This window comes from Cydia splendana, chromosome 11, assembly GCF_910591565.1.
Source record: "Cydia splendana chromosome 11, ilCydSple1.2, whole genome shotgun sequence".
Taxonomy (NCBI): Eukaryota; Metazoa; Arthropoda; class Insecta; order Lepidoptera; family Tortricidae; genus Cydia; species Cydia splendana.
The window spans coordinates 21723974-21739138 of NC_085970.1; the positions used below are offsets into that span (position 1 = coordinate 21723974).

At 40.3% G+C, this 15165-nt stretch overlaps 2 protein-coding genes across 2 annotated transcripts; one reads left to right on the top strand and one right to left on the bottom strand.

The window, feature by feature from the left end:
• Positions 1 to 2: 2 nt before the first annotated feature.
• On the top strand, positions 3 to 3836 carry LOC134795093 (tRNA:m(4)X modification enzyme TRM13 homolog). The gene is made up of 7 exons (XM_063766927.1): positions 3 to 194; positions 467 to 504; positions 657 to 847; positions 1369 to 1563; positions 2071 to 2703; positions 2989 to 3110; positions 3513 to 3836. Exons 1-7 carry the CDS (start codon positions 42 to 44, stop codon positions 3819 to 3821), a joined length of 1641 nt encoding a protein of 546 aa, XP_063622997.1. The 5' UTR covers positions 3 to 41; the 3' UTR covers positions 3822 to 3836.
• Positions 3837 to 7686: 3850 nt separating this feature from the next.
• On the bottom strand, positions 7687 to 15144 carry LOC134794854 (ADP-ribosylation factor GTPase-activating protein 3). Its single transcript, XM_063766656.1, has 11 exons — positions 14990 to 15144; positions 14722 to 14913; positions 14409 to 14540; positions 13822 to 13941; positions 12418 to 12513; positions 12037 to 12272; positions 11642 to 11764; positions 11178 to 11307; positions 10863 to 11042; positions 9818 to 9952; positions 7687 to 8980 (listed from the first exon to the last, which is right to left on the bottom strand). Exons 1-11 carry the CDS (start codon positions 15062 to 15064, stop codon positions 8879 to 8881), a joined length of 1521 nt encoding a protein of 506 aa, XP_063622726.1. The 5' UTR covers positions 15065 to 15144; the 3' UTR covers positions 7687 to 8878.
• Positions 15145 to 15165: the final 21 nt, after the last annotated feature.

The following is a 15165-nucleotide window of genomic DNA, read 5'->3' on the forward strand; positions in this document are numbered from 1 at the left end:
TCGTAACTTTTGTAAACAAAGTGGTTTGCCATTTGTTTGCCATGTCTGGTGAAGAGAAAACTCCCGCTGCAGCCGCGACGCCGCAATGCCAGTTCTTCGTGCAGCGCAAAAAGCGGCTGTGCCGCATGACCGTGAAGCCGGGGCGCCAGTACTGCGGCGAACACCAACCGCAGCCGAACGCTGGAGCTGACCAGGTCCGTCGCGACACCAGCTCGTGATCTCCAACCCGTCCATTCTATAACTAATAAAATGTGCTTACATATTGACTAACGGACCTATAGTAACCACTTGCGTGAAGGATTTGTCAACGGAAATCAACATCATACTTTTCCATATGGTTAAAATTCTACTATACATTTGTCTTAGGCAACCATAATTTTTTTTTTTTGATTATTACTATGATACTTTGACTAACGAATCACTTTTTCAGTTACAATTTATGATCAAAGTAACTTTTATTTTTCAGACGGACAAGAGAATACCCTGTCCAAATGATCCTAAGCAGTGAGTTACATTCTATTCCTCTATGACTTAAAACTTTATTCTTATTTATTTTACTTTGTAGGTTTTATTTTGACACGTACTTAATGTTTGTTCAACTTTTGCATTTATTTTCACCAATATAATATTACTTACTGCTACTATTCCATTACCAGCACCTGCTACGCCAGCAAGCTGCTGAAGCACCTGGCGATCTGCAACGCGCGGCGCACGGAGCAGCCCCCCTACATCGTGCACAACATTAATGCTCCGGAGGCAGTGGACACCTGTCCCAGGCTGCCCCTCAGCTCCTACCCTAAGGATGCACTTGCTAATGTCATTGATAAAGTCAACCATTTGTATGCTAGTAAGTATTGTAATGTGTTGTGTTGATTATTTCTTTATCTTCTGAATTTAATACTGTAATTTCACTTTTAGGAAATGGGCTCCAATTTCCATCTCTTCTAATTAATAAGGTTATCTTAATAAACATTTTTTATTGTTCTGATAATTCAGATAATTTAAGATCATAAGATTTCTGAATAAAATAATTATTAAACATTCATACTTTTAAAAGAAAAGTAGTGATTCATAATCAGATATCAAAAAATTTACTACACACACCTCGTGTAGACCTCAGCAACTCAGCAATAATAGTCTTGAAGATCAAGAATATATACACTTAACATCACTTGTTTATATAACCGTGTCTTTCTGGTTATTAACTACATTCCTTGCAAAATTTAATATATGATATTGTCTAACCTAACAACAACAGTAAAAACCATGTAATTTACAAACATGAAAAGTGCATCTCAAAGTGACCCTAAAATCTAACTTAGCTCCGTCAAACAAAATAGACTCAAATGTAAAATATCTTTGATATAGAGCATGTGGAAGGCCACATCACAGCGCAGCCCTCGCAGCCGATCCACCGAGCAGTACTCCCCGAGTTCTGCGAGGAGGATCGCGCGGAGAGCTCCCGGCGCCACCTGCGGCAGGTCTCCGCGCTGCTCTGGGCCGCCGAGCGCGCCGGCCTGGCAACGTCGCGGGCTTGCTATGTGGAGCTAGGAGCCGGCAAGGGTAAGCAACTCAACTATGATCAAGAAATGCGAAAATCGTCATTTATATATCTTCCTTTACATAGTTTGTAGTTTGTTTGTTTGTGAGAACAATCAACAGAACTTTAATTTTAGAACACAAATGTTTACTCCTCAGTGGTTATGGATGTATTTTATACATATCATCATCATTAGGTCTTATACATCTTTACAGATGATTTAAGCAGCATCTATGAATTATTTATATTATTATCTAGCGACAGCGTCGCTCGTGGCTATATAAGCCGATCCTGGGCACAATCGCCCACATTTATGACAAATAAGAGTACATTAAGAAGCGACCCTCATCGCGCATGCATATAACTACACTACATATGTATTAAGGATGTGGCAATCATTTCATGATTTCATGAAATGATTGCTTGGCCCCATCATGTAAAAGTCTAACCTAACCATCAATTCTAAATTACCTTTCATGTAATGATCACAAATTCTATGAACTGGCGACGACATATACGAGTATTTGCAGGCCAGCTGTGCTACTACGCGGCACACGCATGGTGCGCAGACACCGGGAGCCGGGTACTTGCCGTGGACCGCGCCCCGCTGCGGCACAAGCGAGACAACAAACTTCGTTCTGCTCCTCCCACACATACAGCTCCGAGTGATAATGCTACGGAAAATAGAGTCAGTAATCTTGATCTCCAAGATCAGAAAGGCAATGTCGGTCATGAGGACAATCAACTCAGTGAAATTGATAGAATAGATGCTAAAAAGTTAAGTACACCCAACAAGATATTGAAGAGTGATAATATATCAAGTACAGTATCTACTGAACATTCAACTAACTCAAAAGACAATGGTAATGGAGAACCACTTAATAAAATAATTAATAGCGAAAAAATATCAACAAAAAGTGAATATTCTAATGTAATAGGTAACTCAAAAGATGGGGAGGATGGAATATCAACTACAGAATCTAATGATCATAATACAGCTAACTCAAACGATGGGAATGGAGAGACAGATAAAAGTAAGGAGAGTGAAGTGGGTGTGCGGATCCGTGCGGATTTGGCTCACTTGGCGTTGCAGGCGGTGCCGGTCGTTATGGAGTGTGAGGCCGTCGTGGGGTTGGCGAAGCATCTTTGTGGGGTTGCCACGGGTAAGTTTATGCCTCGTGTACAGTCAGGGTCATAAACTTAATTCATTGGATATAAGAAAAAAATATTAGCACATTTTATTCCTGAAATCATGCAAGATTTGAAACAAGAAAAAACACAATTTATTTTAATTGTTACTATTTTTTATTGAATAGCTGTTTAAGCTGTTAGTATGCATATGCACTCTATCATAACTATGTTTCAAAAAGGTTAGATATACTCGTAGTGTTCAATGTTGTCCTATCTGTATACATACAGCAGGCAGTACACCGTCTGACGTATTACAGATTATGCATTGCGCTGCATAGCGGCACCGGGCGTGGTGTCCAAGACCAGAGGTCTGGTGCTGGCGACGTGTTGCCACCACCGCATCGAGCAAGCGCTCTATGTAGCCAACGAACCACTAAAGGTACCTTTCATTCATAAATCCCTCTCCCTATTCCTCTTTATCTTTCATATCGATTTTGGACTCTTCTAATTCTAAAGAAACAAAGTCACGGACCTTTTGCTTGGACAGACGTTAATAAATAACGTCATAAAATGGCTTTCCTATGAGCCTTGTAGGAGTTGTAGGATTAGGATAAATAATAGGGGCTTACTCCGAAAACGTGAAAAAAACTGTTCTTTCATCATATGACGGTATTTTCTATTTATATTTCCATAGATATATCTGATTGCTTTACTTTACTGATTACGGGGTTGCTCCTGTTATAAAAATTAAAAGTTGTTCAGTAAGACCTACATATTCACTCGTCAAAGTATGGTCAGACAACAGAATCTTGCTTGCTTAATAATCTTGGATTTCTTTCAGGAACTAGGCATAAACGCCGAAGAATTCAACATAATGCTCGGCATTGTGTCTTGGGCGACCTGCGGCGACGGACGCAGCCGCGAGCGCCGTCTCCTAGACCCTCCTCAGGAGGGCCAGGAGACGCAGAGACAAGGGGAAGCTGGGAGGAGACATGAGGAGCGGGAAGAGATAGGCAGGCGCGCTAAAGCGCTGTTCGATTGGGGTCGTGTGGTGTGGCTGCGGGCGAGGGGGTTCGATGCCCGGCTGTGTTACTACGTGCCGAGGGACGTCTCGCTCGAGAATGTAGCCATCGTGGCCGTCAAACGGTGACGAGCGCAAGTTCTCTTGTTTTGTATAGGTATTCAGCAGAAGCGGTTAAGCGAGACAGGTATTTGAAATGATCTATCTACATTGATATTCAGAATTAGATAGAGTAAAGGGTGTATATTGAAAGTAATCTTTTTCTTCTTGTTATTGTCTTGTTATTTTCATGATTCTGAGCTTTCTCATTTCTGTCAGTTGACTCTAAATTTATTCTTAGTACCAGTCTTGTCGATTTGACTCTAATTATTTTAGTATTTATGAGATTTATTGTTGCAATATTAAGTTCTAAGCAAAATATTTCATTTCCTGGAAATGAAATCTAGAAATACCCTTTAGTTTGTATTGTTTTACATTAAGTACTATTTATAAAATTAGGTTAGATATTGTAAGATAAATAAAAACGCATTTGCAAATATAATTTTGTATATTCATATCAATAATCATTTTCTAAAAACAAAACTATGATTACCATTATTTTACACAATCGTTAATAACTGCTCAAGGAAATGCCAAACAATTACTCCTCGCGTTGTCTGGAAGAAATTGCCCGACCGCCTCGCGCCTCTACTAATGTATGTGTCTAAAAACTAATTTAATATATAATAGTTCGAGCAAGTCATTATATCTTGTGAAAATCAAAAAACACCTTAACTCTATACAAATTTATTAAAATAAAACAGTAAGTTAGGATTATAACGACAATTGATGTCATCGACCTCTTGTCGGTGGTCGGTGTGTGCGAAGGCGAACGATCCTGACTCAAATTGGAGTCATATTTTCCTACTCTATACAGATACAGCACAACCGAGGTTAGAAGTAGTTAGAACCCACGATTTAGGAACACCACACACATATGAAAGGAATACTTATGTATGACGAACACCGAGGGCAAGTTGGCGACTACAGTTGTCTGTAAGTACTCATTTAACTGGCCATCATAGACATCATCAGTTAACATTGGACGATGGTACAGTCCTAAGTGACCAATAGTAAACCTTAATGCCTTCACAATAAGGTTCACAAATAATCAAATAATTGTGGGAAAACAAGTCAGAGAACGCGAGGCGAATCGACTACGGAAACTATTCTCATTGCACTTCACCATCCATATCAACTACCTACTTATTAATACAAATACTAACACTGCTAACTGACCATTGGACCTTATGCTCTTGCAGTAAGGTTCAAATTCAGTTAACAGAGTCGGTACAATCGCCACCAGATATATCGGAGCGGCCAAGGTGCTCACAAATATCTGAACACGCCTTTATTGTCGAGGCGTTAGAGTGCGTGTTCAGATATTTTTGAGCACCTTAGCCGCTCCGATATATTGATGGAGACTATACAAAACAACGCCGTCAATAGCTCCCGACAATCGACTTTGAACTTCAAGGATATGGGGATAGAGTTGAAAGTGGGAGCTATTGGGAATAATTACAGTGAACTAAATGCGTACAATACAAGTATGCTAACGTACAGCGCGCACACAGCGCGTCTCGCTCACACCTGATGCTGCACTCAATATATGTAAACATTCTTTTTTATCTAATCGTATGAATAATGTATAGTTTGTAAGGGACGGATGCCTGCAAAATAACTGTAAACTAGAAATGGGCAGTGGGTTTTGCTATGTTAGGATCATGTTTTTATGTCATGTAATGTTTAATCTAGCTGTGTGCGTGACGCGCCTCCTATCACCAAATGATTGCGTTAAAATAAATATAAAGATAATTTATCGGCCCCTTTCCACGAAACAGCTTCGGTTGACTGTACCCTTTGAACGCCATAACCCTTATACAAAAACATCACTCACACGCCAAGATTATGCGCGTAAGTGAGCCAATATAAACTATATTTGAACGCATGAACACAGATTATAAAATAGTTCTTGGCAAGAAGGTTATAAACGTTGTTGACACATCCAAAGGGCTAATCAAGGGTCGAGCTGTGTCGTGTAGAGTGGACGTTAATCTACAGTCAGCAGCAGAATTAGCGACGCGAAGTGGAAATATAACCAGTACAGTCACCCGCAATCATATTTAGCAACGAAATACACAAAAATATGACACGCTCTAGCTATGACTCTACAAGATAGATAGATAAAACGTTTATTTGAAATAGATTGTGTCAGATACTTATTCACGCTTCGCTGAGCCAGATATTATTTGGCAGTACGGTTACAGACATCCATTTGGGGTTCAATCTAATTTGGTTTTCAATCTCCAATCTAAAATGAAACCTAAATGGCTCAACAATTAAACTCCGTGACTGTACAAGCCCTTTTGACATAGTAAATTGTTTTGAGCACGTCCGCGTGGCAATTTCTGCCGTTTTCTGAACCTCTCACACACACAAAGGGTTGTGCGTTTCATCAAGGAATGCAACAAACAATGTAGAAACAATACGAGGGTTGCACTGAAAATGTCGGGAATAGAGAAAACTGTCGCATCTAGACGGTCAATCTTTATTTTAATACATACTTAAACTCAAACTGACCACGCATATAAATTTTCTTTTGAAAGTAATCATTCTGTAATGCACACGGCTCATAATCCCAAAGTCCTTTTTGTATGGCGATTTTGGGGCCTTAGTGGTTTTGTATGAAATTCGTGGAGTAGCCAACGGAATTGAAGTTTTTTTACATATATATATATATATATAAAAGATTTTTTTACTGTTGTCATATGAATATTTAGGAATGTCGAAATCTGCCGATATGCAACTTTTTTGGCAGTCTTTTTAATTAACAGCACAAATGCGATTTTAATTTTTGACGTCGCTTTGGAATGACATGCTTCTTTAAGATCACCCATGGGATAAAATGAAAGTGACTTTCATATTTAATTTTAACTGCAAACGAGCGTACGATGAACTCTAGTTCATAAAAAAATAACAGAAGCCCATTGTAACTTTTATTTGTTCGCTGAGGGCATATTGAAAACCGTTTAAAAATATGATCCGAAAAATCACTTGGCCAAAAATTCAAATAATGTTCGACATACAATTTTCAAATTGCCAGTAATTCTTAAATACAAATGACAACCAAATGGAATATACCTTAAAAGTTTTATAAAGAGTTACATTTTTATAAATTATATGCCTGTTTCTATTATGTTATTTCTAAGTGTCCCATTCCCGAATATTTCAGTGCGACCCTCGTAATGCCCGGCGGCACCGAACAGCAACTCTTAACTGAACATAGACCTTGTTAATGTAATAAATAAGGTTACAGTTGTCGCCACAGACTAACACAAAATCGTTGATTATAATTACATCTGCAATGTGGAGTAATACCCCTCGATTTAAAAATGATAGTTTTCATCACACTTGCGATAAAACACATTTTAACCCAAAAGAATGTTAATTAGGTACACAAAAAATACATTAGGTCCGCCAATTTTGGTAATTTTTGACACGAAGTATTCAGGCAGACTCATTCATCAATTTCATCATACAGGCACGTTTTAACACGTTCGCTCATTAACCATACTTTGTATCAGGTCTTTCGGCCCAGTGCCGCAGTGAGCGTGTTATACATAACTAACATAAGTGATTGATATCAATTTAGCAGTATTTCCAACTTACTTAAATAAATTTCTACAGTAAAACTTATTAATAGATTAAATGAAAAATCTATTACTCCCTGTACGCATGCGTGGAAAAACATACATTACAAGCAAGTGTGATGAGAAATCTAAGCAATCTACGTGAACGATATGGTAGCCACCAACCAGAACCCCATTTTGAGCAATAATACAGCCAAGTAAATAATAATTTCATACTACGTTATTACGGGAGTTATATTTGCTCTTGCGTTCTCAAAAGTGTATATCACTTTCGGTGATCATAATACATTTTACTGATATCTTCCACTTGACTGTATTTCTGAGTAGTGGCTGTCTAACACTGTATATGATATACAAAACGTTATATTACAATATTTACATAGCGATTCGTGATTTTTTCGTGAACTTTTCGGAGCTGGCAGTCGACAGAAGACCAAAGAGCGATTACGAGTTTTTTAAATAACTATCACAGTCTCAATACTTAACAATTAGCGAAAGATATTATGGTTCTTTCGCACTCACATTCTTTATAGAACGTACGACCACAATGGCACAATGGCAGACGGTGAAAGTGCGACCATCATAGGCTTGCTGACTGACAATATTTTAACTCATTATTAGATGTAGAATGTTAGTAAATGCAATATCACAGTACATTTGCATTTCTTTCATATGAACGCTTTAATATCATCTGTCGAATACCAGTACCACCACTTTTAATATCATAATATTCACATTTACAACAATCATGTTACATATTGTATATTCGTAAGATTAACGCTCGATATCACCGTAGAATAAACGATATTGACAGCAGACAATTGGAACTAGATGGTGCTAGGTTATCAAGCGATAGTGGCTGCCAATTCTGTAATTTTTTTTTCACTACTTTGCGCGTCTTACTGTGTCTTTGTCTATGGCTAAAATATAGCCCGGAACCTTCGTTACGTAAAAAAAATATAAAGTCGGGTTTAAAGATTTGTTAGTAAAAATGACAGACAAGTCTGCAACTTATTGTAAGTGTGATATAATATATTGTTATGTTTCCCGCTCGCATTATAAACAAACTTACAGTCAATATTTACTACTTGGCATCGAATATATCGATACGAACACTCACTAAGAGCACACTGCATTCGTTTCGAATCTGAAAAGTTTCAGATTCAGAACAGATTACATGTGAAAACGATCGAAATATAATTCAACAGACGAGAAATCTCAATCCTAAAAACATGTATCATACGCGGGGATACATCATTTTAGAGGGTACAAATTAACGATTTAACGAATGCTTAATGTCGAAGACAAAAGTTGTATATTATTATTTACCTCCATACCATGTAGTAGGTGTTTCGAATTGTGCTTTTTATCAAGATTTTAGTACTATATTGTCGTACCATTTAAAAGCGAATCTCGTCGGTAGAATGTCAGTATCAGTAAGGTTGTAAGATTAGCCCGGCGTGGGCGGGTGCGGGGGGAGGGGAGGGGAGGGGAGTATCAGTAGCCGTAGCGCTCCTGGATGGAGGACACGACGCCGTTGGCCAGCGACGACAGCCGCCCCGCCACGCGGGTCACGCCCGCGCGGACTGACTCGCGCACCTGCACATAACACACTTATATGTTTATCACTTCTCACCAACGCGATATCGCCCCAACAAAATAAATCAACAGTCGGACTTTTAAGCGCAATAAAGTATATAGTCCCAGCCCAGTCCTAACAATGGAAAACTGCATTATGAGACACAAAAGTGGGAAAATGAGGGAAACGGCCACTTGACGAGTTGTTTACCGTGTTTTATTGAATTCCGTTAACTTCGGGGTATGGTTAAGTACGTTTAAGAGAAGTAAATGGCATAGTTAATTTTCAAAAAAAAATATTTTTTGTTTAAAAAAAAAAGTAAGTTTAAAAAGTAATTAAATGTAGCATATAGCGTTGTTGTAACACGGGCATTACATTTAACTCAACCAAATAATTGAAATCTGTGACATATCAATGGCATTTCGAGCATCGATCGACCGAGATTGTACTTAAGTTTAGTAGCAAATGTATGAACTCATTCTAAACACTAATCAATATGTAAACCGGCTCGAAGGCAAGTGTACACGCTTGTAGAGGCCTTATAGGAAAAAAATAAATTATTGATTATCTCCGTAATGGAGTTAATTAGAATATCGGTGTCTTTGGGAAAGTTACTTGATGATTTAAGCTCAGGAATGCACCCTTGAAATTAACGGAAATAAAAAAAATACGGTGTATAAAGGCTGTTCTTGCTGACAAATTTAGACATTTATGAGCAAACATCGGATTCTAGGGGGCAAATTGTATGACGGATAGGGATCCCGTCATACAATTTGCCTAGAATCCGATGTATGTTTATGAGTTGAGAAGTTAAAGGAGCTTTGAACTATAGATGTTGAAGCAATATTGAATGTTACCTCATCGAGTTGTGGCGCTGAGACGGCGAAGGAAGGCTGGGGAGCTCGCTCGGGCCGGCCGAAGTACTCGGCGGAGCTGATGCTGCTGCTGCCTTGGAAGCGGGACAGGTTCGCGTCGCGCTCGAACCGGTTGTCCTGTCGACACACAACATTATATCATTGACTTGTTATATTTTAATTCTTGCTCAAAAGCTCATTAAAAATCATGTACCCCACACCTACTACTGCTTCGTAAAAAGCAAAAGTAAATCAGATCATTGCATTTATAAGTTCTAGTTTATTTATTTATTGAAATATGTACATGTCATTTTACAATAACGGAGCATTGCAATTATTAATGGCAAACTAATTTACATTTCATACAAACGTATGTTTCTTTAAACTTCCGACACGGGGTAAACCGATCAACTCAATGAGCAAAACGGGCCACGAATAAAAGACAACGGAAGGAAGTCATACTCATAATCTTGAGCGCGAGATAGATTACTTGTTTTTTCCTGTGTTAATTAGGCACTTGTCCCACCGCCGACGATGAGCGATAAGCGAGTAGAACGATAAACTAGAAACGAGTGGGCGAGCGGCGAGAAGCGAGTGTTAGCTCCAATAGTTTTGTCGCTCGGCTATAGGCGAGTGTTCGAGTGCGACGTGCTATTACTCGCGTCACTCGCTCGGGCGGTGCAGCGTAGCCGAACACGCAGACTGATTGGTCTCGCAGCTTGAGTTCTAACTACGAAGCGAGCATCGCCGAGCGAGTACCGCTGAGCTAGTTTTATCTTATCGCGGCGACAAACTAGTAGAGCGAGTGTTCTCGCCGGCAGTGTGAACAGCCAGCGATGAACTATTAATATATGTGTCTCTTTTACTAACACAGGATCCTAATCTTTAGTTCGTTTCTTGGGCGAAAAAATCGCCGATAGTTAATCGCTTACTCGCTCTTGGTGGGTCAAGTGCGGAGAATGGGATGGGTAGAAAGGGACGAAGATACTGCCGCTGGAGCTCGCAGCGTACTCGCGCTAATCCTAACGGAGCCCGGTTTGTAACCCACCTGTTCCCCGAAGAACTGCTGCGAGCTGATAGCCTTGGCGGAGCCGAACTTCTTGACGGCCGAGTCGTCCTCCGCGGGCTCCGGCCTGCGCGCCCCGGCGCCGCCCCGCGAGCGGCTCGCGGCGGCGGCCTGCGCCGGCGCCGGCGTACGCTGTTCCGTGGGGGAGAACATCGTGTGCACCTGACACAGAAATCATTATAATGTGCCCGATGTTACAAATGAACAACACAGTAAAAAGAAAACCAATGAAAACGAAAAGAATTAAATCAAATGCCATACAATACGAGCATAAAATAGAGGTGTCAGTATTAGTACCGTGCGCGAGGGTTCCGGCTCGATGTTCTCCCACTCGGCGGACAGCGGCTTGGCGCGGCTGTGCGCGTCGCCGAGCAGCGCGTCCAGCCCGCCCGCCCCGCCGCCCCGCCCGCTGCTGTACGGCTCGCTCCTGCAATATTACCGGCTTTACCTATACTGTACCTCTACCTACCTACTGTATCACACTGCACTCTATTGGGACTATTTGGATGGTAGAGCGCAGTTTTACGACTGTTTTCTAATCACACTACATAAGTAGCTCATATAGAAGACTTGACATAAATTCTGAAGGTTTTTTAACATTCATACTTACCTACCTAGTGTAAATGCAAGAAAGTCCTAGTAAAAATAGATGTAATAATACTTTACTTATCAGGTAATAATTACAACACTAGTTGTAGTTGTACAAACGAGAGGAAACAACATCTTTTTAGTTAAAAATTGTATGCTAGTATTATAATTACCTGATCATTGTGAAGACGGAGTTGAAGTCGTCCAGTTCATCAAGCGTAGACCTCGTGTTGTTCGCCGGCGCGCCTTCCTGTTCTATTATTGTCATGTCTGACATGGCAGAATGTGACACACCGCTGCAAAAACACCATTTACGAGTGAGGGATGTTACTTTAATGAAGTCTCGAAAATTATTAGGGAAGTTAAGAGCGGAACACAAATTCTAAACAATTTTTTTAGAAACGAACTCATACAATAAATAAAAAATCTTTAGATTCAACATCAAGTATCACATTGTGTATGGAGAAGCGATTGCGTGCGGTCGTCCAGTTTCCTCTTATCTTAAGCGTCTCATTATGTCATTGATATAATGATGGCGTCAGATGGCCTGTTAAGAGTTAGTACATACTGTGAGGTCCCCCTGTGAGCCGCAGCTATCCCCAGCCGGTCGGCCTCCGCCTTGCCCCCCGCGTTGTACGCCAGCCGCAGACTCGCCACTTCCTGCTCCACTTGCTCGATGCCGGCGGTCGACTGCGACTGCGTTGCCTCGGCCTTCAGCTTCTCCGCCATCATGGCTTCGCGCTCCATGTCCTCGAAGTTGGCGGCCACCTTGGTGGCGCCTAGGCCGCCCTTGCGGGCTCCCAACTGTAAACACACAAGTTAGGTAGTTATGTTTTATCTCTCTTGTTTGATTAATTCACCTTTCGTGTGCAGATGATGAAATGGATTTTTTGGGTAGGTAGGTGAGACTGGTCAAAACAACGTCTGAATTGAATTCAATTGAACTGACCGTGGTTCGCTTGGGCTGAGGTTTGCGCGCGGTAGACTGCGCGGGCGACTCCCACAGTCGCTGTCCGGAGCTCAGCGCCTCCGGTTTGTTGTCCACCTGTCATAGCCGATATATTTATCAATACAATTTTGTTTATTAGAAGCGTTACGCGGTTATTGCGCTGATGCGGATACGCGTGCCAGTCCGTGAGCGCTCTGCAGCGCACTGCTCTGTGAAGACCGCCTTACTTTACTAACCTAAACCTCCTTAGTAAGCCGCGATTTTCATGATCATATCGGAAAATCGCGGTTTCGATCCCTGTGAGTTTCTCGGAACTTACGTAAGAAATATTATTTGATATTTACCAGTAAGTTTCGGTGAAGGAAAGTATCGTGAGGAAACTGGACCTGACCTTGATAAGGCCTTCCCATTTCGGTTTGGGTGGGCAAAAAAAAAGGCAAACGCCTAGGAAAATAATATTAACAAAAAAAGCCAAGCTTGCTATTTACAAGCCTTATCTAATTTTGGACATGTTTGTAACAACATAACGAAACATAACAAAAAGGAAAAATAGTATGTACAGTCGCCATCAGATATATCGGAGCGGCCAAGGTGCTCACAAATATCGGAACACGCCTCTATTGTCAGGGCGTTAGAGCGCGTGTTCAGATATTGTGAACACCTTGGCCGCTCCGATATATCTGATGGCGACTGTACATTATAATTTATATTTCAAATGTATACCTAGTATGCTCTTCGACACGCAGATAAGAAAATTCAAGTTAATTGATTGACAAGTGAAAAAACTTCTGGCAAAAACTGGTTTGTAATATGCTGTTTACTACATGTAAGTTATGCAAATGAGTCACCAGCCTTATCTATAGAGCTTGAGTTAAATGTAAATAAAAGGGCATTAAGTTAACACTTTAGTAATTAATGATAACACTGCACACTGCACACTTTCTAAATTATTAAATGAGTCATTAAAAGTTAACATAATAAAATCTATTTTATGAATTGATCATTTATTATGAAAGGTTAACCTCATTACAATGTAGCACTTTTACTATTGTTGTTGTACATATGTTGTATGATAAGATTAAGACAAACAAAAAAAAAATCTATTACTTATAGCCATAGTTGCTTATAGTTATGGTCATCATAAATTAACTATAGGTATTTATTGTAAATCAAAATCTCATAAAAATATAGCAATGTACCATCGCCCACACTGTTAACTGTTCATTCGTAAGCCTTATTACAAAAGGCATAAGGTCCACCAATGGACAGTAAAGAGTGTTGCTGTTTGTACGCAAAACAGCAAACAACAAAATACAAATAAACCTGGCCTGGGTGTCTACAACTGCAACATAAAAATGGTAATATTAAAATGGACTGCGCAGAGTCAATGGGCAGAGGTGTTACCTGCGGTGCGGCATGCAGGTTAGAGTTAGTGCTGAGTGAGGTGGCGGTGGTCTCGGCAAACCAATCCGACTCTACCTCCTTTGTTTCCTTCACTTCTGCCGGCGCGGGCTCTATGTGGAGCTGGAAAAAATATGTCACTAAATAAATAGTTTCATTTCATTTAATTATTATTTTCACAATGTTAACACTTTTGTGCTTTTGTTAAGCAAAACTAATTGAAATCAGCCCCTAGTTTAAACCGATTCAAAGATTTAAGATAACATCTTTTACAGAATTCAAGAATGAGAAGAGTGAAGAGAAAACAATCTTCTTATTTCATAGAAATAATTTGTTGCACCCAGAATTAGAAGACTTGATATAAGCAGTCATTGTAGCTTAATAGTTAATGCAAGTAATTATAATTTAAAATTAGGCAGTTGTTTTGTAGGAAAATTAGATAAATTCAGACAGATATTAATTGAAGTAACTTACTTATTTAACTTACCCATCTCTAAAATACCACAAAATATCAATTACTTATTCATTCTTAAGCTGCAACTATAGATTTAATGTATTGTGTCTAGATATAAATTATGTTAGCATTGTACCTTGGTCCCGTAGGTCTTCATCGCCTGCTCAGACATGGTGCTGAGCTTCTGGCGATACATCTCCGCCACGCGCGAGCTGTACTTCTGCCGCGCGTCCTCCGTGTTCAGACCGTGTGTGCGGAAGTACTGAGTCTATGGAGAAAATAAGTATTGTGTATAGTTCCACTTGAGAACTGGATTGAAGTACCTAGAATATCTCTTATTCAGAGTCGTAATTGTGTGCTCAAAATGATATCACTCAGGTTTAATTTCATTGTAATATAGTAGCAAGTCATTATGAGTTAGATTAGAGACAAGTGAGATGATGACATACGGCGTTGGCATTCCCGCCCAGCTGCATGTTGCGCAGCTGCTTCCATGTCCAGTTGGTGTCGAGCTGCGTGGAGCGCACGAACGTGAGGTGCACGCCGAGGCTGCGGTGTACGGCGGAGCAGTCCAGGCAGATGAACACCCCGTACGTCACCGACGACCACGTAGGGTTCTTCGCGTTGCAGTCGAAACATACCTGCGCCAAGCAAACCACGTCAAAACAGTCACTCAAAACTCATGCCCACACTAGTTAGCTTTCGATTTATACGCACTTTATTAGCCTGTATGGCTCGTAATCTTTGAAAAACTGCTTCAATATCGCTTTTACTTGGCCCCGAGTCAGCCATTTTCGACGTGTTGTCACGTAAATGTCAGATGTCAAACTTGTCACCACGACGAACGATCGGTTCATCCCCCCCATTGCATAGACAAGATTGTTTCGCCACAG

Bases quoted from the DNA above. Each gene is read 5' to 3' on its own strand.
- LOC134795093 (XM_063766927.1), top strand. From the start codon at position 42: ATGTCTGGTGAAGAGAAAACTCCCGCTGCAGCCGCGACGCCGCAATGC. The intron at 195-466 runs GTCCGTCGCGAC...TTTATTTTTCAG, and splicing joins CGAACGCTGGAGCTGACCAG to ACGGACAAGAGAATACCCTG. The intron at 505-656 runs GTGAGTTACATT...TTCCATTACCAG, and splicing joins TGTCCAAATGATCCTAAGCA to CACCTGCTACGCCAGCAAGC.
- LOC134794854 (XM_063766656.1), bottom strand. From the start codon at position 15,064: ATGGCTGACTCGGGGCCAAGTAAAAGCGATATTGAAGCAGTTTTTCAA. The intron at 11,043-11,177 runs GTACTAATACTG...TTTCTGTGTCAG, and splicing joins AGCCGGAACCCTCGCGCACG to GTGCACACGATGTTCTCCCC. The intron at 8,981-9,817 runs GTAACATTCAAT...TGTTATGTGCAG, and splicing joins CAGCGCCACAACTCGATGAG to GTGCGCGAGTCAGTCCGCGC.